This window comes from Hyalella azteca, unplaced genomic scaffold, assembly GCF_000764305.2.
Source record: "Hyalella azteca isolate HAZT.00-mixed unplaced genomic scaffold, Hazt_2.0.2 contig1740, whole genome shotgun sequence".
NCBI classification, from domain to species: Eukaryota; Metazoa; Arthropoda; class Malacostraca; order Amphipoda; family Hyalellidae; genus Hyalella; species Hyalella azteca.
Window position 1 is genome coordinate 22,869 of NW_025932041.1, and position 24,082 is coordinate 46,950.

The 24,082-nt window shown below is 35.7% G+C and overlaps 3 protein-coding genes across 3 annotated transcripts in view; 1 reads left to right on the forward strand and 2 right to left on the reverse strand.

The window, feature by feature from the left end:
* LOC108673547 (cuticle protein AM1274-like) overlaps nt 1–471 on the forward strand; it is a 2,489-nt gene extending 2,018 nt beyond the window's left edge. Inside the window, exon 5 of the mRNA XM_047883820.1 lies at nt 393–471. Within this exon, the coding sequence (XP_047739776.1) occupies nt 393–471 (79 nt within the window). The remainder of the gene's footprint in view (nt 1–392) is intronic.
* Nucleotides 472–10,551: 10,080 nt separating this feature from the next.
* On the reverse strand, nt 10,552–14,305 carry LOC108673559 (cuticle protein AM1199-like). The gene is made up of 5 exons (XM_018161409.1): nt 14,269–14,305; nt 13,455–13,576; nt 13,086–13,169; nt 11,017–11,166; nt 10,552–10,753 (listed from the first exon to the last, which is right to left on the reverse strand). The coding sequence occupies exons 1-5, from the start codon at nt 14,275–14,277 to the stop codon at nt 10,609–10,611; spliced, it is 510 nt and encodes a 169-aa protein (XP_018016898.1). The 5' UTR covers nt 14,278–14,305; the 3' UTR covers nt 10,552–10,608.
* Nucleotides 14,306–18,615: 4,310 nt separating this feature from the next.
* Nucleotides 18,616–22,424, reverse strand: LOC108673561 (cuticle protein AMP1B). The gene is made up of 5 exons (XM_047883735.1): nt 22,396–22,424; nt 21,868–21,989; nt 21,478–21,561; nt 19,855–20,004; nt 18,616–19,592 (listed from the first exon to the last, which is right to left on the reverse strand). The coding sequence occupies exons 1-5, from the start codon at nt 22,402–22,404 to the stop codon at nt 19,469–19,471; spliced, it is 489 nt and encodes a 162-aa protein (XP_047739691.1). The 5' UTR covers nt 22,405–22,424; the 3' UTR covers nt 18,616–19,468.
* Between the last annotated feature and the right edge of the window lie 1,658 nt (nt 22,425–24,082).

The window sequence follows — 24,082 nt, forward strand, 5'->3', positions numbered from 1 at the left end:
TCCGATAGTGATTTTCGAATTTTAGCCTCCACGACCGGTGTTTCCGACTTGCGAATTCTAGAGTCCCTTTATATTTTTAAACAAAAGCCTATTTTAAATGCCGCTAATAGTTCATATCCCCTCGAAATTGTAAATAGATAGATTTGTGCCCGTGTTTGCTTCATTCTTGTTTGTTTCTCATTTGACGATTTATGCATCAATGTGAATTTATTGCTAATTGTTTGTACCTGTGTTTTAGGTTTTGAACTGATGATGGAGCTGGTCTCCGAAACGTTTTCCTTTTTAAGAAATGGTGAATTTTCTGGCTATTTTCTTTGCTTTTAAATTTTTAATAAAACAAATGCTTTGCATAATTCAACAAGCCGCGGAATTATTTTTTCCTGTTTGTGCAGAAGAAACCCTACCACTGCAGGGAAACCAAGCCTTAAAAGGACATCCGTCCGTCGGTTAGACGGAGACCGCGCTGGCTGAATATCCTCCCAATCGCTTGGCAGCGCTAGTGTTAAATAATTTTTAAATGTTTTTTTCGCATTTTCTATGAACATCATTTATTTTGGTCAGAGCCAAAATGTCGTAATTTGGAAATTATATTTATTTATTTTCACGTTCGTAGTTTGTGATTGGAAATGATTTGGTTTTTCGTTCATGTTGAATTCACGTATTTTTTAGCTATGTAGGTATTGTGGGGAAAATAAATTTCAATGAGGAAATTTATAGTTAATATTTCCATAAAGGCATTATTTGTAATTTGTTTCTCTGAAGTGAATAATTCGTCACCTAATATCCTCGAAAGGATACATAATAGCTTTCGATTTTTTTTTCATTTTGAAATGTTATAAAATCAATGGAGAATCAAAATAAACAAAAATTGTAATATTTCGTGATTTTTATTCTCTTTGAACCACAATGCCTCGTTATCATCAATATTTTTATTTTATTTCTGACATAAATATTTAGATGATTAAATATGGGGAAAGTAATTAATTTCAATGTTAATATAATAAAACTTGAAATGACTTCTCTCTGTGCGTAGCTTAATAAAATCAAATGCATTCGTAAGAATTTGTCGTGGAATATGATTAATTATAATCCTTATTATAGTCTATAAAATTGGTAAAGGCATTTTATATTCTCGAACAATTTGCGTATTAACCGTAGTTATAACAAATAAACGTTTGCCGAAAAATACGATGGATGCGATGCCATGTTACATCATCATATCGTGATTATGTTACGTCATCATATCGTGGCCATGTTACCATTAACATTGATGGATGCACCTTCCTCACGTTAATTTAAACCTTTAAGTATAAAACCTGGGCATCAGCATCGCCAGCGACGTGACCCTGGACTTCGAATCAATGACAGGATTCACAAGGCCAGCCTAGCAGTCAGCCAGTTACGCACTAAAGTCCTTCGATCAGGAACCATACTTTCAAAATTCGCTAAGTGAACGTAAGTACTTACGCTCCAGAACGTAAGTACTTACGCTCACTTTTCTTGTCTATGGTTGGTGGATTTTGCTTGAAAGGCCGTCAATGATTGGCTAATGAATTTACGATCTCTTAACTTTTTTTGAAAGTATGGCCCCAGTACAGCATTGTCAGCCTCTCAAGTAAGCTCTAGTGCAACGGTCCTCATCTCTTGACTGCGCGGTTGTGATGCATGAACGCTGCATGTGTACTAGAAACATGTGAACCTGCTGGAGCAATTCCTCTGATGTCAATCATGAGGATCCGGGGGCAAGACCTTATCGCCTATCAGGAGGTATTCGACAGATCCAACATTGAAGCCATGATCCTCAAAATGCAGTTGCGATGGCCCCCACAACTCAATCGCATGGAGAATACCAAGCAGGTGTTCCTGAAATAATTGTAAGCAGGATTCAGAGAGCAAAAAAGCCAATGGTATAGGATTAAGGACTAATTAAAGTCATACCTGAAAGGGGTAATCTTAAATCCAGAGCAACTTGATTTTACTGCCCTGACAAAAGCAGCAGTACAGCAGCAACATGCAGCATTTACATTTACAGTAACATGCAGCAAATAAAAAATGTTTAATGGTACTACCCGTATTAATTTATGAAATTAAATTTTACAAAGGTATGGTTCTTTGATGCAGTTAAGGTGCTTCATCTTCATTTCTAGTATTCAGTAGAATATATTTCATCTCACGCCATGTAAAGGAAGTGCCGTTTCAAGGCCATTTGTTAGTTAGTTTCTAAATTCTAGTTAGTTCATTATTGGGCTGAAAAGGTATGATCTTAGCTCAAGGCTCGTGACCATCGCTTTGCAGACCGTCATTATCGGTAAGATGCGATGTGCAAAAACTTGCACCTATAGTCTACCCATACTTTGGTTACTTTCTAGCGCTCAAGGTCGTCTAGCGCCCTATAGGCAGCAATAAAGCCGTAAAAGTCGAATTAGACAGTAATTATAGTCCATTAAATTCTAGCTTTCATCAATAGTTCAGAAATCAGCTTTCGTACGATATCATCGAAAAGTAAGTTATTGTGAATTCATTTGAACCAATAAAAATTAACATACCTAATTCTTATGCTATCAATTTAATCGTGAAAATAATTCCACTCATATTGCTGAAACATCATTACCGAAACATTCTAGAAATTAAAAACACTGCAAACTTTCCAGCTGCCCGCCACCATGAAAACGTTCTCCCTCCCTCAGCGCACTCACGAGTAACGTCCCTGAACTCTGAGGATGCCGTCAGAGTTCAGAGTTCGTCGACGAAGATGACGTCCCCAGTCTCGTATCTGACGAATATTGCGGAATAATTTCCAGCATGTCTCTACTAGAAATTCTCAAGCAAAGCAAGCGTACATAAACTGGTTCTCAAGCAAAGCAAGCGTACATAAACACAAATAGGGACGAATTGAGTTTATTCATCCGAAGACACTCATAAAAAGGCAAAAATTGATTGATTAGACAAATTCAACAAAATTTTATTCTCTATAATTTATAAAAAAATGAATCTCCTGCCTCTTGTTAGATTCAAAATTTCTAGCTAAATTACGGGAAAAAATATCGGAAAGTATTCTGAAGAAACAAAATCTTAATAAATAAAGTGTTCACGGTGAAAAAAAATTTACTTGAAGTCGAAATTTCCACCGACTCCGTCGGTACCATTTCTGGTGTCCGCAAGAATCGACACATTTTCTATTCGCTCCCCCTGAGGAGCGGCGACTGCCAAGCCACAGAATACGAACAAAATGGCATGGAAAACAAAGTAAATGAATGAGAGAACATGGAATTTGCACCGTTGGATCAATTCCAATTAAAGCATTTATTTGTATTATCCCAGTTGATGGATCCTTCTGTCGCCGCTGACTATTTGGACTGTTAAGATTTGAATAAAAGCAATAATAATCACAAATTACTTGTAAAAAATTGGCGTGAATTTCAGAACACCTAAAATTGCCATATAGTTAATTATCAATGTTTAAAATACACAATGTTCGATGATTATTTCGCTTACAAACAAAAGGTATCTCCTCAATCATGTAATATTATGAATAAGTTTGTACTGCAAAAGCAGCAGCAATGTCGTAAATTTAGGCAACGAAATCTGCACTATTGCCCTCCCCCAAAGATAAAGATCTTGCCCTCCAAAGATATTGCCCTCCTTTTATAAGTCTGATTTCGAACACAAGATTTTTGAAGCAAATCCCTTCAAACATTCGAAAACAATGAGAAGAATGCGAAGGAACCAACTTTCAGTCCTACTCTGATTTTTAAAGAGGATTTATATATTTTGCAATATTTAGGACAAGCGTTTAGTTCACCATCATACATGAAAAATAATTGTAGAAAACAGCTTATAGTCTGCATTATAAAAATTGATGGTTGAAGTTTGCTAAAGGTGGTCCATGCAAATATCTGAATACATTACTCAACGCTATTATACTTTTTTGTTGACGTCCAGAACGATAATGCACTGCCTCTCTTCAGTCGCTGCTCCGTAAAGGTATATTGGGAACCATATTCTTCGCCTTGACATTAACTAAATTTACAACGCTTGGTTTTTTTTCTGTCCGCCACAACATTGATGTTTCGAAAATGCAATCACAATTGGAGCGGTTAATTAGGTTTATTTTTTTATTTTTCTCTTGCGCTGAAAGCCTAAATTTTCGTGGAATTACCTACGAATAAAATTGAAATGCCAGTAGGTGACCTAGAAAATGCGCCCAACAGCGGGAGAACTGGCCGCTATTTTAGACGTCATGCCGTATTATTTATCTCTTTTATTATGGATAAAAATTTTGGTTCGTTTCAACGGTGTATGTAGTCTCATTAATCACATTTTATTGCACTAATCCCTAATTGTGAAACAACTATATATCACTTTGTGTGAATTTATTATCTCTTAAGAAATTTTAGAACATTAAAGTTTTAAAAGTTTGATTACATCGTACATTCAGACATTTGTTTTTCTGCCTATAATTAGAGATCGTTTTCAATTTCAGAAACAGCCATTATATAACTTTATTCTGCTGAACATGTACATTACTGAAAAAAATGTAAGATGTACGAACTTTATGGCGTTAAAGGTTCTATACAATGTTCGTACCTAAACGTTTAGAACAAACGTCATGACTCACTTCAGCCAACAAATATTTAGCCGCGAAAATTATGAAAAGTATAATGTGAGCAAGGTAACGAGTAACTGTAATCATTTAGTTGAAAATGGAGCATAGTGCTTCTAAGGTACAAAAAGTTACAAATTGTTACAAATAACTAATAATACAAATTCGAATAACTAATCCATAAAAGTTGGCATGTCAAATCACGATTCTGTACCAAGATTTGTACATACCTGCAAAGAATTACACTATTCATGCGAAAATCTAAGACTTGAGCACTGCACTGAATGTACTGAATATATTTTTCCATACTTTAGAAAGTATATCTTCTTTAAAGTGTTCATGCACCAGGGTTTGAAAGAAATTTCACCTACTTGAAATATTTATGATAAGACGATTTCAAACGAATGAACGAATGTGTTTTCGAACCGATTTTCAATTATAGTAACATGTGTTATACAAAGACGATGTAAGAAAGAAAATATGCAAGGTAATTAAAATTAAACCTCTCGATTTTAATTTTACTTGCGTCAGAAAATTGGGAGTTGCTTAGCTGTTTTTAAGGGTTTAACTGCAGGCCCTGAAAAACCACCAGTTAAACAAACAAATCTTTTACATGCCGTGTTTAAACTCGGTCGGAAATAGAGATGCTGTGGTGCCCAGTGGCAACTCGGGCAACACGATCGACTTCCTTAGTATTTTGTTTGGGACATAGCAGTCCCAGGCCACGATGGATCGCCGCCTCTGTTGCACTTGAAATCCTAAATCGGCTCTTCATGGGTGTATTCAATAAACATTATGCAGTGGATCTTATAAGACGTATATCTTGTGCTTCCCATTCTAATTACTTACCTGCTATTTTATTTTCAGCATGACTTATTTCCAACGTTTCCGTTAGAATTAGTGGGTTGAAATTCTTATCTGTTTTCTCAGACTTAGTATTTGAATCATCAGTTCTGATTGAGAGCATTTTATGCTTCACCTATTATCTCTATCAGTTGATGGCCATATAAACTTAGATAAACTTTGCCGAGGTAAGCTCTCGTGATAAATATCAAATATTTAAAATAATGATTTGTATGCCAATAATTAAAGAATATTCAGGATATAATTACATTTAAATAATAAATTATAAATTAATAATTAATAATAATAAATAATTAAATAAATTAATTACATTTAAATAATAAACTCGTTAGTTTAACGTTTAAAATCTGGGGAATAAAAAGGCTTCCCAGACAGATTATTCGACAGATTATTCATGCCTTGCTCATTTAATGCTATTCGTATATACAGGATAGTCTGTAATGTGATTTGGGATACGTTGTACGTAATATAAGGGACATATAATCTATAGAACGCCGTAAATTTCATGGACGAGGTAACGTCTTTCCAGCATCTGTATAGGCTCGCTCTCTGCTCCCTTCATTCCAGCCGCGACCTTGCGTGATGCATCTTCAGCTCTTTCCTCAATGTAATGCCTGTTCCTAACTTCCATACATTGTAATTAGCTAACTCTGCTTCCATCACCAGCCATGACCTTGCTAGAAGCCGATTCCTCGAACATTTAATTCTCAATTCCTCGACTTATTGCCGATTCCTCGAATAATCAAGATTTCTTATGTTCACTTGATGCCTCAACTTTTTTTCCGAGGACACTGTCCACGTTCTTAGAATGTTATTGCTGTTTTTTACTTTACACACTTGAATTAGGTAACTGATACCAACTGTACAATCATCGTTTTCAGTCGAAAATAGCAAATTGTACAAGTATTCTGCAATTTTTTGAACTGACGTATGACTCATAGCATTTTTCTTGCCTCTGGCTTCAGTACTGTTCGGTGTCATATACAAACGGGGATAGCATGTTTTGAATATAACAGTATAAATATCATGCTGCCCATTTCTATTGTAAATATGTTCTTATGCATTAACTGTAGGTCAAAAGCATTATATTATACTATTATACACATAATTCGTTTACTTATTGCAGCTTTCAAATTCGGTCTATATTGTCACGTTGCCATGCAATAACTTATGAACAGATCTCGAATCGCAAAGTCCCTTCAATAATATGTAATAATTTCACGAAGTTTTTTCACTAATAATTTCTTCAAAGTCCTATGTTGCCACAATACCTACTCTGAGTCTTGTCGATTAGGTAAATTCGCAACATCTTTATCTTTTCAATCTCACTAAACGTTATGTCAACGAAAACCTTAAAAAAACTAGGCGCGTGTCAATTGTTTATTTCCTTGAACTTTGCAACTTCTGAAATTCATTCTCATCTACCGATATGGACAAATTGAAAATATGAAGTTTTTCACTACAATTTCAGCTTTTCATATTATTATTTATGGTCCAAAAATATCACATCGTTTCCAAACTGATCTAGGAAACGATGGACAATTTCAAACGATTGATTATTTCAAAGATATAGATGATCCAAGCGCAATTACTGGTTTACGTAAGAAATTATTCTTTTTAACCATTTTTATAGAAGAAATATTTGTATAGTTCTTGAATCTTGCGTAACTTCTAGAAAATTCACCCGAGCAAACATTTTTCGGTGGAATCAATGATGACCCCTGCAATTTTAACTTCATTACTGGGCAACTGCGTCACAAAAGTTGGAATAGAATCAATAAATTTATCACTAACAATGTTCTTTAGCTCAAATTAGGAATCGAAATTGAGCATTGGTAAAAATATCTTTCAATTCTGAAATTTCAGCGCCTTTTGTTTTTAATAAGATGCCCAGACAGACAATATTTAAGCCGAAAATAGCAAATTGTACAATTAAGTATCCTACAATTTTTTTTAACTGACGATGGAGCCGGCCTCCGAAACGTTTTCAATGAAGTGAAGACATGGATTTATCTGGCGTTTTTTAATTTTTGAGTTCGTGGTAATTATAGTGTGGTATAGATCGAACCCGAGTGATATGTACACGTGTGTATTTTTACCTTACGATGAAGGTTAGAGGTCATCAAAAATTAGTCGAAAGTTCGTAACTCGGTCAGCCAATAACTGACGACATTTCAGGTTAAACCCGCCAATCACAGACGAAAATTCTTCCGCTATATTTAAACACTCATGCTGCAACGTGTATAAAAACAAGTTTTGAGAGAACGATCTCAGGACAGTGAAATATCATCGCGTCTTACGGCAGAATTGCAGTTATGCCATCAAATCAACCTGGGCGTCCTTCAGCAGAGCCGTCGACAGCAGCTCAGACAAATTCAACAATCGGCGAGGGGAGTTGGGCGGGCTAAAAATATTGCATAGGTATTACCGAAAAAGTCATATCCTAAAAATCAATATATTGATTGTAACACATTTTAGAACGTTTGAAAAAATGCAAAGTATTTCGGCGCAATAGATATAAATATAAGTAATTTTATTGCGATTGTAAGATTAAGAAGCATCGCATTAATTAAATGCAAGATTTTTGTAATAAATTAAAATAATAATCGAACTAAAATTTAGAATATCATTCGGTTTTAAATTATTGGTTCAAGAACGGTTTTTTCGTTTAATTATTGTTTATAAGAATCGTTCTCTAGCTAGCAGTGCCGAAAGTTAAAAAAAAAATCACGGAAGCGTGTAGGTCATTTTTGCATCGGATTCTCAAATCAAAGTGATTTTGTTTACAAGGAATTGCAATGATCACCAACTGGTCATGAATAATATAACTTCTTATTCGAGTCCGCGTATTGAAAAGAAAAACTTTCGGCACAAATTCATGAAGCTAAGAAAACGCGAAATGAAGACCTTTGGCATCCACTCAACAAATAATTTACAAAACTTGCAATTAATAATGTTGAACATCCAGAGATTTTATTCGAAAGTTTATGTATCTTTGATCAGAAAAAAGTAACTCTGTTTCGTTCGCTAACTTCGCGAAAGCTGCCACCCCCCCCCCCCCCCCGGCGTGGATCTGAGCGAGCGTATATGACGGGATGAGGGCGTCGTGGAAGGCGCGTCGCCGGACACCAGGGGCCATACTTTCATAAAAAGTTAAGAGTTTGTAAGTTCATCAGCCAATCATTGACGGCCTAGCATGCAAAACCCACTAATCATAGACAAGAAAATAGAGCGTAAGTACTTACGTTCACTTAGCGAGTTTTGAAATTTTGGGTCCAGGCATGCAGGCGGTCGTAAGTCTCGGCATGCTATGATCAAATGTCATTGACGGGAACACTTTTCCGCGAGGTTCTTTAATTGCTTTCTATGCTTAAACAATGTTTAATCTACTCGTCACATGCATTTTGTTACGCCACTATTAGTTAAAAAATAATTTTCTGCATGGAATAGTATGCAAACTTCAGGAAACTTAGATACGAAACTTTGCTTATATTTACAGGGCGATAGAAGTACATATATAGAGAGATTTAAATGCTTAGTTGGATTTTACATGTCTAATAATTCAATTGATGTTCTAAATTTTGTTCTTGATAATCAAGAATTTCTTGTATCTACTGCACCGTAGCAGATATAAGGGTTTGATCAGTGCCAGAATGCATGAAGACTCGTATTTACTTTTAAATTATTCACAAAATAAACTAGGAGTAGGATTCTAGAGCAAGACTAGTGCCTAATGCTGTAAAAACATATGATGCATAAACATTTACTTATTTAATTTTTCCTATGATATTTGGTAGCTCTACAGACATGCAGACCAAAAGAATATAAAAAGTTATGAATACATGCAGTCTTCATATAAAATAAATTCATGTGCTGTCAATTTTACCTTGATCGATTTTTTTAGCATCTCTGAATTCGTAAAATATGTTTTAAATCAGGTAATCGATTATCCAAATTCTACAAGTTGAAAGACGACCATTAACATACAGTACCTTCACATTACATTACACATTAACATACGGTAACTTCACCTTACATAACGCAATAACATACGATACCCTCACATTACATTATACATTAACATACGGTACGTTCACATTACATTGTACATTAGCATACGGTACCTTTACATTACATTACACATTATCATACGGTAGCTTCACCTTCACATACGGTACACATTATCACTACCTTCACACGGTATTTAATCTAATTTTACCTTACGGTAAATTAGATTAGATTTCCAATACAAAATGAACGTCCCGAAAAATCATTTTCGCGTTTAGATCGTGAAAATTAGACGAACTCTCATAAGAATTCATAGTCTGAAAACGAACTTTTAGACATTCTTTTTCACTCGTATTCAAACTTCCCCTATTGTGGAGGTTACTCACTAAACTAAACGGGAACTGTAAACGAGTTGAACTGAAATAATTTTTCACAACATAAGGTCATAGAGTGCACTTTCACGAATAAATGTGAGTAAATTTAAGTAGAAAGAATTTCAAAAACAGATACTACACGGCAATTGTGAATACGGCATATAAAAACTATGGAGGGAAATAGTATATAAACTTTTAAAAAATATAGCGTTCGAGTGTATTTGAAATATCATATTTTATATTCGCTGATTCATCAAAGAAAAGTTTAAAACAGAAACATGTAGCTGAAGACTAGAGGAAAAATCTTGTGTCATCTTGCACATATTTGGGTAGAATGAATTGACTTCATCGTCATGTTTTATGTCCAGTAGGAAATATTTCATCTGTAGCCATGAAAGAACAAGTCATTTCGGGGCCTTTTGTGCTTGGGTTTCAAAAGTTTACTAGGTGCTCAAAAGTACTATAACCTTAGCTCAAAACTCGTGACAATCGTTGTACAACATTGTTGTATAACAATGTTGTTGTACTGTCAAAAAATGGCACTTGCCACATAAACTGCATAGTCTGTCTGATATGATCTCACAAAAGGTTCAGGGTATAAACAATAACAACTGTTCCTAGTGGAGAATTATTAGCACGCAAATTTTTTTATTATAGCACAAATATTTTTATTATTATTATTATTGGAGAATTATAGCACGCAAAAGTTTTAATTCAATGATTTAAGCCTCAGTGGCCTTGATTTTTTAATAACGGTGTTTAGCCTGGACGTCCTCCGGCTGAGCGGGCTACAGCAACACGAATCCTAATCGGCGGAGGCGTTGGCGTCTCTGTCGTAGAGGGATCCACAACGGGCACCTGGGGCGGCTGAGGAGGCAGTTCAGGTGCTCCAGGTTGCTTTTGCCTGAGAAAAAAATTCATAAGAATTTTTAATTATGAAAATCACCAATATCGAACATTTTGGCCGCTTTTGGGAACAAAATCAAAGATACTTTACAACCATTTCATGGAGCAGAAACGGAAAGTGAGTGCCAATCAGTGAATATACTATACACTCCGATGATTTTTTTACGCACGATTTTTTTTAATTTACGCATGAATTATTTAAGGCTAAATAAGTTTATTCGTAAGTTTTTAAAGGAAAAAATTCACCAGCTGTAAACTCACTTAGCGAAGGCCGCCTCGGCGGCGCGGGTCTGAGCGAGCGCGTGCGGCGGTGCGGGGGGCGGCGTGGGCAGCGCGTCGCCGGACGCCAGGAAGCCGCGCTCGTCCGCAGTGTAGGAAATCTCGACGACCTCGCCTTCAGGAGACGTGAACCTGGTGCAAGTAACAGTATAAAATTCTTAATTGTTATCATAATGTTTCGCAGTGTAGGAAATCTCGACGACCTCGCCTTCAGGAGGCCTGAAACTGGGCCCCAAACGAAGAATTGTAAGGAATTTTGTTTGCATTGATTTGAATTTCCTTGAATACAGAAGGCAACGAAAGTTGAAAGAGAGACATGAGGATAGATATGAATTTTCTGATGATTTACGTTTTTTTAATTTAAGGATTTATCAAGGTGAAAATAGTCCAAGCTGTACAGTTTATGATCCATCATTAAATTGCTACATTTAATATGAATTAATGCCATCAAAGACTATATTACGTCATTGAAACGAGTTATCTATTTACCGCCTAATCAAAACTCCTTTGTGCATGCATACATGAAATCAGATCCCCGTCGAAAAAAAAAACGGGAAGAAAATGCTCACGTAATATTTTTTCTCATATAAAACCTCATTTGTACACTTATGAAATCCGGACGAAATCAATTACTTGAAGCATCCTCTATTTGTGCCGGGTAAACATTTCGTTCAATTTTTGCGGGCAAAAATTAATACAAATTAATTTTAATACAGACGTATGTGCATCGGCAATGCTCAGATAATTGCCTGGGCTTTCACCGATACATGCAAATACCTGAACTAGAAGGATCATTTGGATTATATTTTTAGTCATAGGTTAGCCGGAGGCTCCATAATTTGAATATTTTTAAAATCCCGTTATACTGCATCTTGATGGTAAGAATAACTTCTACGGATGTTAATTATAAAAATACCTCTTCAAAATTACGTTTTACATTCTAAACTAAAAGCAAAGCTCCCATTTGACTCCATATACTGAAAACCGAAATGCGAAAAAGTTTTGTAATAATCTATGAGATTAAATGTAAATTTAACAACTTGTTTATTAATTTTTAATTTTTGTACCAATCCTTTCCACTATTTCCTACAATCCTTTAATATTTTCCCAATAAAAAAATTTACGTCCCGGTAATCTCGCCAGTCGATAAGTATCATTGATATGTGCCCCAAAAGCCCTAGAAATTTGTAATGGACCGACATTTTACTTATTATTCACCCGTAAAATAATTGTAAATAGGCTCCAAACGTACAAGCAAACTTCGAAAAATATATAATTGCAGTAATTTCCAGATGACCTAGCTCCCTTACAAGGAATTGTCGTGTGCTGACAGCAATGCCAGGGGCCACTCAATATCGGTCAGACAACTTGCAGCTAAGCTAGTTAGCCCTTGACGTTGGCTACTTCCTATCGCTCAGGGTCGACTAGCGCTCTCTATAAAGCAGCAATCCAGAGCATAGCGTAATCGGCAGAGATGAGGGTTGGACCGATCAGCTACTGTCGCCTAATTATCATCTTCTTGTCGTCTTTTACTAGACCCGCAAAACTGCCCAATAATATGGCACCTATAGCCAAGTGTCAGAAACTGCGCAAAATGCTGCCAAGCGGTCGAATTCTGGTGGGTGGCTCCTCTATACTATACATAAAACAATGCAAGACCGTGCCAAGTCTAGTCTTGGAATTTTCTCGTGCGACAGTAAATTAAATTTCACAGTTATTTTTGTCCAATAAAATTTTCAACAACGGTGTCAGTTTTCGTTTAATTTCATCGGCAATAACAATGCCTAAAATTTATAGTGAAAAGAAAGGACTAGCCTTTTTGATCCTTTATGATTTGTGGTAATAACAATCCAAATCCGAATAACAAAACATTATCTCCTTAACTTAATGGCAAAAAAAATTGCCATCTACCCGCCTGCTCGCCTGTATGAAGACATCTTCACATCCTACATCCTCCCTGTAGAAATGGACAGAAATTCTAGTCGTTTTATAAGGGAAATAAGCTAAGAAAAACGTTTTAAAAGACATAATCACTCTCGCTGCTCACTCACGAGTATCGTCCCTGAACTCTGACGATGCCGTCCCCGTCGTTGCGTCCCCGCGCCTCGTGCAAGATGCCGTCCCCGGTCTCGTATCTGACGAATATTGTGTAGGAATTAACATACTGTTACCAGAGGTTAATAGAAGTTTTCTAGCTAAATAGACATCCGTGAATCCAAATAAGGAAGTTTTGAGTTTATTTATAGAAAAAACTCTCAAAAGTTAAAAATTGGCAGCGTTACATGAAGAAAACTTTCGTTTAAAATATGAAATATTTATTTTGTTGCATGCATCTTGTTGTATTTATAATCTCTAAAGTAAGTGACTGCAAAATTTCGGAGCCATAACCAATAAAATATTGGCAATATAAAAAAACTTACTTGAAACCGAAATTTCCGTCCCCGTCGGGACCATTTCTGGTGTCCGCAAGAATCGGCACATTTTCAACTCGCTCCCCCTGAGGAGCGGCGACTGCCAAGCCACAGAATGTGAACAAAATGACCTGTAAAATGAAATAAATGAATCAGAAAACATTGATATAGCATCAATTAAGCAATTCATAAAATTAAATAGTATAATTTGCATTTTCCGAGCTCATTTGTTCTTTTACCGTCGATGACGGTTGGGCTGTTAAGATTTGTTCAGAAAAAATAATAGTCACAAATCACTTGTGAAAACTTTTTACGAATTTAAAAATTCTAAAAAGCACTCGACACATATATATAGACGAACATCAAAGTTCAAAATAGTCCAACGATTATCCAATTATAAACTTGTTTCCACAATCTAAAAATATCATAAATAAGTTTCTATTGAAATTTTAATTAGAAGCACTTTCTTAAGCAGCACCAGTTTCATAAATTTAAGCTCCTGAATCTCATTTCTGCTACTCACAAAGATTTCTCAAATTTGATTTTGAACACAGTAATTTCCAAAGCGAATTTTTCAAAAAATTGTAAAAGCAATAAAAAACATGTATTTAGACTAAATTTCGTCACTGAATTCAAAATTTTCGGCTTTGAATTCTAAAGCGATCTTGTAACTCGCGGCACTGTCGGCAAACACCCTCATGATCACTATCATAGATAAGGAAATAGTTCATCGCAAATATATTATAATATGAATTCAAAAAATGCGTTGTTAAAATTTGTAGGCGTACGTTGGTCTGAATAAATATCTGAATTCATCACTCACTGCTATCATGCTTCCTCGTTGGCGTCCAGCACGACAATGAGCTAGCTGCCTGCCGTCAGTCGCGACTCCCTAATGGTTTATTGGAAACTACATTCTTCGCCTTGGCATAACTCAATTTACAACGATAATTTTTTCATGTTGACTTAGTATAGATGATTGGAACTGATGTTTAGTAAAATCGCAAGGAGTGATTAGGCATATCGATATTAGTGATTTTTTGAGATGATCTAGCATTTTAATGGAATTACAGAAGGTTGAAAATAAAAATGGTAGTGGATGGCCTTGAAAATGCGCTCACCAAGTGCAGACTTAGCTGATATTTTTGACGTCAGAAATCGCTACTGAAGATTTGGGCTTGGTTCAACATTTAAAGTTGTATCATCAATCATTTTATTGCACAAGTTGCTAATTGTGAGTCCATATTTATATTCAACGAATTTATATTATTTCTATTTGTCTCCATAGAAATTTTAGAAAATTATACTTTGAAGGCATGATTACAACGTGCTAACAGACGCTTGTTTTCTCTTTATTTAATAAGGAAACATTTTAAGCTAATGAAACAGCCGGTATATGTATGTTTATTTGACGAAACATTTAAATCGATGAAAAATGTAAGGTGTAGAAACTTTATGAGATTTAAGTTTTTTTTTGACAATTTTCGTACGAAAACGTTCTGAAGAAACGTCATGATTCGCTTGAGCAACAAAGATTTAGATATGTAAATTATTAAAACTTTGTGCTATATGAGCTATAACGAATAATTGAAATCATTGATTTGAAGAAGTTTGCTTCTCAATTCGGGATTTTGTACTAAGATTAGGGCACAAATCAATGGAATTTCACATATCCATATATAAATAGAAAAAATTGCGCACTAACAACAACTGAATAATTATTACATAGTTTGGAATGTATATCTTTTCCGAAGTTTTCATGCATCGCACCTTGGAAGAAGAATTCACCAACTTGCAAATTTAATAACGAGATAACTTGAAATGAACGAATCAGAATATAGGTTCTACCAATGCTATGGCAAGCTAGAAAAAAAAATATTTCTAAATTTTCAAGAATATTCTAGATAATGAATTGTATCATCGCTTTGCATTCTCAAAGGGATAGCAATTATTACAGTTAAAGGGGAAATTTATAATATCTTAGAGAGACTTTTCATGTCTGCTGATACAATTCATTATCTAAAATATTCTTGAAAATTTAGAAATAATTTTTTTCTAACCTACCATGGCATTGGTCTGATCACTTGCAAAACATAATAAAGAAGGGACACTTGTATTCAATTTTGAATAATTCAATTCACTAATAAACTAGAACTAGAATCGTAGAGCAAGATCGACTTGGGCCTTATGCTGAAAAATACAAGAAACATGACAAACAAATATTTTTTGCTTCTTTAAATTTCCCATTCATATTGGTAGCTCTTCAGACATGCAGACAATGAAGCACTCGTTTTTGTAGACCTTCAGCCTTGTTACTTTATAATATCGTTGCTGTATTACGTCACCACATCGTGGTCATGTTACGTCATCATGTCGTAGCCGTATTACGTCACCACATCGTGGTCATGTTACGCCATTGTATCGTAGCCATTTTATGTCACCACATCGTGGCCATGTAACGCCATTGTATCGTAGCCATTTTATGTTACCATATGTCTCATCATATCGTGGCCATACTTCGTCATTATATCGTAGCCCCCTTTACGTCATCATAACATAGGCATGTCAATTAACATTGATGGGACGCAGCTTCCTCACGTTAATTTAAACCTTACATAACTGGACATGCAGCGTACATATGGGCATCTGCATAGCCGGCGACAGGTCCCTGCGACCACAAGTCAATGCCAGGATTCACAAGGCCAGCCTGTCATCCACACAGTTACGCACTAAAGTCCTTCAGTACAGCATTTTCAGCCTCTCGTTAGGCTCAAGGTGTACAAAAAAACTAGGATTTCGTTTTAATTTCTGAGACATTTCGGGCATAGATTACACATCCGCAATTGCTCTTTGACTCATATGATTTGGGTGACGTTAGAAGTTGTCCTCAACTTTTGGAATTTGAAATTTGGAAGGCAATGGATTTTATTCAAACTATAGTCAGACACGCGCATGTTGTCTACCATGAAGTTGCCCAAACAAGAAGCGGGAGTTGGATAACGCACATCCATGTCTGTTGGATTAATTGTCATTCACTGGAGCACCGTGAACCTACACCATAGTGGTGTGATATTAACACAGCTGTGAGGTAAGACAACTTTTATTTTTCAGGCCGAGACGCGGATTATTTTGAACTCTCCAGCCTGAGGCTGACCGTTAAAGATGCACAGTCAGAGTACAATATAATTTTACTGTCATTAGAGTCATAGCTCATAGGTAGTCTTTATTGTTACAATAGATTGATATCGTTATTACGATTGCTACGATGCCGGTGCACGATCTGTAAAACTATGGATTTCTTTCCTTCAAATTGCTTCGTAATTAAGGGAGCACCAAGTTCCCAACATCGAAAATATAATTTGCAACAGTCATTCATTTATTATATTTTATTCAAAGATCTGATTACACTGATTTATTTGCGCAATCTAGTATCTATTTGTATATGTTTGCTGTTTGAAGCCTGACCATATAAACATATAGGGGCTAAACGCACTACCAATTATACTAAAAGACGAATAAATAGGAGCAAAACGATAATTGCGTGTTTAAACGGATTTTTTCTTGGCCTAGCCTTATGCTATGAATAATTTAGTTGAACGCTTTTGTTCTCGCTGGAAATTTTCCATCAAAACTAAATAAACTTCATGTCACTAACAATAAACTCTAGAACCTTAATTATAATTGTTACAATACGTCATCAGCTAACTCACGTTTCTTTATAAATTGTGCCAACGCGAATATCGCGAATAAATTTCATTTTTTCTCTGGTTATCACACAAAAATTGAAACATCCAAATCTAACGGATTGTACGTTACAGGATAAGCTGGAACTCCGGTGTCCTTATCATGGAAAAGATGACCTCCCCTCGACATCCTGCCTGCTCGTCCTGTGTCCCCTCTATTTCCCACCCCGATCCTGCGTGCATCCCCTCAGCGCCGTCAAATCCTTCCAATCATTAACATGTCCAGTTGATCTTACGTTGTAAACTCACACATTTCCACCCACGCAACCCTTGAGTGTTTGCAACACCTTTTTCTGAGGACTGGTCTCGGCATGTGATCACCAAATGGTACTAATGGGAAGCCTGTCCCTCCTGGTTCTTCTTCCTCTTCTTTCTACACTAAAACAAAGTTGATTCTGTTCATAAATGCCTTTTTTAACGTCAATATTAATTCACAAATAGGAACAACGCTTGCGAAATATTGATAGGAACAACGCTTGAAAATCTTGAGTAAATTTTCTACATGTCAATTAAATTAAGCAGCTTCAGAGATCTTCGAGGCGACTCCGAGTATCCGTGACGTTGTATTTATAGTACATAGTTAATATGTAGCACATCTGTAGGGAGAATTTAAAATATCTAATGAGCTTTTTAATGTCTGCTGATACAATTAATCATCTAAAATCTTGTTCTTGAAAATCTGAAACCATTTCTTATCTAATGCACCGTAGGTTTGATCAGTCGCACCGTAGATGAAAACAGAGGCACTAGTATTTACTTTCAAATGATTAAAAAAATAAACTAGGAGTAGAATACTTGCAGTAGGATTCTACTAGCGCCTAATGCCGTAAAAAATTAGTGCATGGTTTCTTCTATAATCTTTTCCTCGGTATTTGATAGCTCACCAGTCATGCAGACTTGGAGAATATATATAGAAAGTTACGAACTTAGATAGTCTTCAAATAGGAGAAAGTCTTCATAGAAAGTTTTCAGATGGTAGAGAGTCTTCACAGAAAGTCTTCAGATAGGAGAAAGTCTTTATAGAAAGTCTTCAGGTAGGACGAAGTCTTCGTAGAAAGTCTTCAGATATGAGATATTCATGAGTCGTCAATCTTACTTTGATCGATGTTGGTTAATATCTGTGATCTTGTGAAATATGTATTGAATCAATTTATCGAGTATCAAAATATTCCAAATTTAATGACGACCATTAATATTAGGCATTTTCGGTATTTTCATATGATCGCCTACAATTCCATGGGCTGGTCCGTAACTCAACTCAAAATTAACTACGTTCGATTCACAATACAAAAATTTAGTGAGTGAAAAATAGAATGTCCGGAGAAAAAATCGTTTGTGTTTATATCGTGAAAATAAGATGAACCCTCATGAAAAATCATTGTTAGCTAACGAATTAAAAAAATTCATCGATTTAAAAATTTGTTTGCCTATATGCAAAACTTCCCCTTAATTTGAAAGTCACTCGATAATGAAACTACAACTGTGAACGTGGTTTACTATAAAAAGAATTTACGCTACATAAAAAAACATAGTATGAAAGTGCGTGAATTCAAAAAGCATGAATTTGAAAGATAGTTACTACACAGTAACTGCAAACACGGCATACAGAAACATGGAGGGAAATTATAAACTTCTCAATAGTATTTATTTTAAACATTCATATCCTTTTGAAATATCTAATTGTTTCTTTTTATTCATTCAAGAAAAGTTAAAAGCAGGACCAATTAACTGAAAAATAAATGGCTAAATCCTGCCTAATTCCGTACATTCATGGGTAAAAGCAACTGACTTCGTCGTAATGTTAAATCTCCAATAGAAAATATTTCATCTCTCGCTACAAAGATAACGAGTCATTTTTGGGCCTTTTATGTCACTTTCTCAATAGTTCACCAAGTGCATAAAAGATAAAATCGCAGCTAAAAACTTGTAAACATCGTTGTGCAATTACGACCTTCAAAAAAAAAACAAGACATTGGTATTTCACCAATTTTTAACTTTTCGATAAACTCTACTGTTGAAAAATTTTGTCCATTTGTATACATATTGAACCATGTGATTACAGCCAGAATTATTGAGGGTGAGTGAACAATTTTGCCTATTCAATGATGGCGCACGTAACTTTAACTACGTAGTCGTTCTGATAAGATCTCTCGTAATATTCAGGGTATTAAGAATAACAAATGTTCCTGTTAAAATTATTAGCACGTAAAATTTGATTTATATTTTAAAAGTTTAGTTCAAGCACAAAGCATCAGCGGCCTTAATTTTTTTAATTATTGTTCAGCCTGGACGTCTTTCAGATGAGCGGGCTACCGGCGCAGCCCGCGACACCCCTGCCGGAAGCCGGTTGGCAAAAGATGGCCGGATGGCCGGAAGCCCATAGGCAAAAGCTGGCTGCTTTTGCCTATGGAAAGAATATTTTATCAGAAGCTTCAGTCATAATTAGTATGTACATCGGATATTTTTGTCACTTATATAAACAGTATCGAATTTACTTTCCAACCATTCTGTAAATTTAAATAAATGCGCAACGATTGCCACACCGTGTATGTACACTCCTAGTAATTTTAAGAGATGTAATAAATAATAATTAACGTTCAATGAGTTTACTCGGTCGTTTACTTGAGTTTTCATAAGAAAAAAACGTAACTAAGATTGAGACTAACTTTGCGAAGGCCGCCTCCGCGGCGCGGATCTGAGCGAGCGCGTGCGGCGGTGCGGGGGGCGGCGTGGGCAGCGCGTCGCCGGACGCCAGGAAGCCGCGCTCGTCCGCAGTGTAGGAAATCTCGACGACCTCGCCTTCAGGAGACGTGAACCTGGTGCAAGTAACAGTATAAAATTCTTAATTGTTATCATAATGTTTCGCAGTGTAGGAAATCTCGACGACCTCGCCTTCAGGAGACCTGAACCTGGACCGCCAAATAGTATAGATTTTATCTGCATGGACTTGAACTTCCTCTGATGAGGGAGACGTTAAAAGTTGGAGGAGGGTCGCGATGATGTACGTAATTTTCTGCTGAATTTCCTAGAAAGTTATGACTTCAACAGGGTGCGAAAAGTCCAGGTCCTACAGTTTATTACGCATTTTCAAAATTTTCAATTTGATGGGCATCTTCGACAGAAAAAATAACCTCGACGGATGAATAGTATTTAATATATGTTTGACTCGGAAATGCTCAGCAGAAGTACCTGTGCTTTTACCTATTCTTGTTAATGCCCTAACTATACGAGGGAGATTTGTATTATAAAATCAACTAGCAAACTAGAGTGGCGTTGCACGGTATCAAAAATCCCTGCTATTCTAGATGCCCGTCATCACTAATCGGCTTTATACGAATATAATTAACGTAAACGAATTTAACGTAATATATGCTAAAAAAACGTTTTACATAGTACCTAAAGCATAAAATTCCTATTCGTGTCACATTACAAATGAAAAAACAAAAACATTTTTATTCAAATAAAACTATGATAACCAATTTCATGCTCAAATATCGATTTTGGTCCAATTATTTTCTAGTAGACTGGCAATGCCTAACTATTCCCCCACTAAGACTATATTTTCAGATCCTGGTAATAAAGAATAAATAAATATCCTGGACACAACTCCAACAGCCACTATATTTTGTTGTCAGGCTTCCAACGTACAAGCAAACTGTGACAAATATATAGTAAAAATTATGCGATGACAAATATAATAATTTTTTTTCGAGAATCGTTGCAGTAACTGCCAGACTCTTACCAATAACTCTCACAAGTGACAGCAATAACAAGGGTCAACAGTATCTGTTAGATGTGATGCGCTATAACTTGCAGCTAGTTAGGCCTAGACGTTGTTTAGTTACTAAGGCATAAATAAAGTAACTAAGTTACTGTCTGTAACTAAGTTACTTAGAGACAAAAATAAAGCCGTAGAAGTTTATTTCATTAGTAATCATCATTCGTTAGAATTTCGCTTTCAAAACGATTAAGAACTTAGTTTTACACGTGATTTATTAATCATATTATTATTAATTAAAAGAAAGAATTAGGCTCGTTGGTTGTGTTAAAATTAATCCTAAAATCAATCACGAACCATCATCACCGGAACATATACAAACAAAATTGCCATCTGTCCACCTCCTGCTCGCATGCATAAAGATATCCTCACCCCCTAGGCACACTCACAAGCTTCCTCAGTTTCAAATAAACCCTAACAAATATTCATTCAAGTTTTGACTCAGAACGAAATTACAATATTTATCCTCCTCGCCCCTGTGAAGACATCCTCACTCAATTTTCACACTCACGAGTATCGTCCCTGAACTCTGACGATGCCGTCCCCGTCGTTGCGTCCCCGCGCCTCGTGGAAGATGCCGTCCCCCGTCTCGTATCTGACGAATAATGCGTAGCAGTTACCACACAGTCACCAGGGGTTAGTTGAAGTTTGTAAGCTAAACAAGCTTCCATGAAGTAAAATCGGGATGTTATGAGTTTATTTATCTATGGATAGTCTAAAAAAAATTAGAACTTTGCTACGTAACTTGAACAAAATTTCTCTTTGTAAACTTGAAATATTCAAAGGGTTGCATCTTGTTGTATTCAAAATCACTAAAGTAAATGACGGTAAAATTCTCAGGAACATTCTAAATAAAACAAAGCTTTAACCAATAAAATATTGGTTATGATGAAAAATTTACTTGAAGTCGAAATTTCCGTCCCCGTCGGGACCATTTCTGGTGTCCGCAAGAATCGGCACATTTTCTATCCGCTCCCCCTGAGGAGCGGCGACTGCCAAGCCACAAAATGCAAACAAAATGGCCTGGAAAACGAAATAAATTAAACGGAGTTCCGATGGATAAATAACAAATTTAACTGTGAAAACAACTGCATCAGCAGCTGCAATGTCATCAATTTAGGTTCTACTACATGACTTTAGGTGAAAAAAAAATTCTATAAGCCAGATTTAGAAGAAAGAAAAAATAGGATTTTTCGTGGAAAAATTCTGAAATATTGAAAAACAATGAGACTTGTGCAATTAAAGCGACTTTCGGTACTTGACTGAATTTTAACGTGGTCTTGTATCGTAAAATAATTTAGAAAAAGGCTCTTAATTATCATCATTAAAAAAAAACATTCGTCGTAAAAACGTTATAATGTACATATAATAAATGTGTAAGTAAGATGTGTGGAGTTTGTTTAAACAAATTTCGGTATCCATCACGTACCGCTAACATGCTTCCTCGCTGACGTTCAAGACGACAATGTGTTTTCTCCAGCCAGATGCGACTCTATTTATGCATTGTGGGAACATCTTAACCTTGGGACAAACAAGATAAGCCACGAGACGGCTTATTTTGTTGTTGAATTTATAATCCCACGGTTGAAATTTTAAATATAATTTAAAAATTCTCTGAAATTACCGCACAAACTTATTGAACGTTAAATTATTCATGCTCGAGACTGGAAAAATTACTCGGCGTGACGCTCATGCGCGTACATCAGTTTCCCAAGTTGAACACAAAGGGCAGAATTGGACGTCATTTTAGACGTCAGAAATCATTAATGAAGTTTTGGATTATATTTTTAAGTATGAAAATTAAGAAAATATTTAGTATTACGGACTTGATGGGATCACCGATTTAGGACAATCTTCGTACGAAAACGTTCAGAACAACTGGTAAGGCTAACTTCAACAACAAAGATTTAGCTGTGCAAATTATTACATATTACCGATTCGCGAGGCAATCATGTCGATGAAGGGATTGAGTTGAAGAAGGAGCCTATATAGGGCTTCAAAGGGAAAATGTGGCCTTTTGTATATATTCTGAAGAACTAGTCAGTTGTTGAAGTTTTCCTGTAAAGTCATGATTCTGTACCAAGATTTGTACATAAATCAATAAAATTTCACTATATATGTGAAAATTAAAGACTCGTACACTAACAACTCATAAATATTTATTATATATTTCAAATGTTTGTCGTTTTCAAAGTGTACATGCGCCGTAGCTTAGAAAAAAATTTACACCCTAGTAATATTAATGATAAGATAATTAGAAATGAAAGAACCAGTATGAAGATTCTCGAAGCAATTTGTAATTATAACACAACTCGTGCAAAGACGATGCACAATAGAAAAAATATGCAATGCAATTAAAACTAAATCTTTTGATTTTAATTTTGCGTGAGTCCGGATATTGGGAGCTGGTGTGCTATATATGAGATAGGTTGTATGTAAAATGTAAAATTTTAGACATCTTTTACGTAACATAAGAGATAAGTCTGAACACAATTCAATTGTCAAAGACGAGATTAAATCTCCTCGCGCCTGCCCGTTCGTCCTCTGCTACCTTAATTGTAGGCCTGACCGTGACCCTGTTAGAAGCATCTTCAGCTCTTGCCTTAATATAACGACTGCTCGTAACTTTTATATACTGCATGGGTTTAGATAACTCTGCTTGCTTAACTCCAGTCTTATAGTCTTGAAATTTAAGCATCATCAACTCCTAACAACTCCTCGAACATTTAAGATTTTCTATGTGTCTGAGATACCTTGATTGTGCAACAACTTTAACAGAGGACACAGTCCACGATCTTAGAATAGCGTGACTAGCGACTATTTTTAAATTTTTAACTCTAAATTAGAAAACTGATATAAACTGTGCAATATTATGATGCGACTTACAGAAAGCTTCTGGCCTCTGCAGTTTATAACATAATTTATTGGTGAATTTGTTCTTTAAAGTGAATGATAAACCGCCAAATATGCTAGATAAAATGCATCCATTCATATGACTTTTATCATCCTGGAATATTTTGAAATACTTTATATATGGAATTTGTACGTTGCCTCTATGGGAACGGAAATGGAAAATTAACTTTTTGATGTTTTCCTCCTCTGTGATAAACATCAAT

Bases quoted from the DNA above. Each gene is read 5' to 3' on its own strand.
- LOC108673559 (XM_018161409.1), bottom strand. The intron at 13,170-13,454 runs GTAAGTTTTTTT...AATATTCGTCAG, and splicing joins GACGGAAATTTCGGTTTCAA to ATACGAGACCGGGGACGGCA. The intron at 11,167-13,085 runs GTGAGTGAGCAG...TACTTGCACCAG, and splicing joins AGAGTTCAGGGACGATACTC to GTTCACGTCTCCTGAAGGCG.
- LOC108673561 (XM_047883735.1), bottom strand. The intron at 21,562-21,867 runs GTAAATTTTTCA...ATTATTCGTCAG, and splicing joins GACGGAAATTTCGACTTCAA to ATACGAGACGGGGGACGGCA. The intron at 19,593-19,854 runs GTTAGTCTCAAT...TTCTTTCCATAG, and splicing joins GCGGAGGCGGCCTTCGCAAA to GCAAAAGCAGCCAGCTTTTG.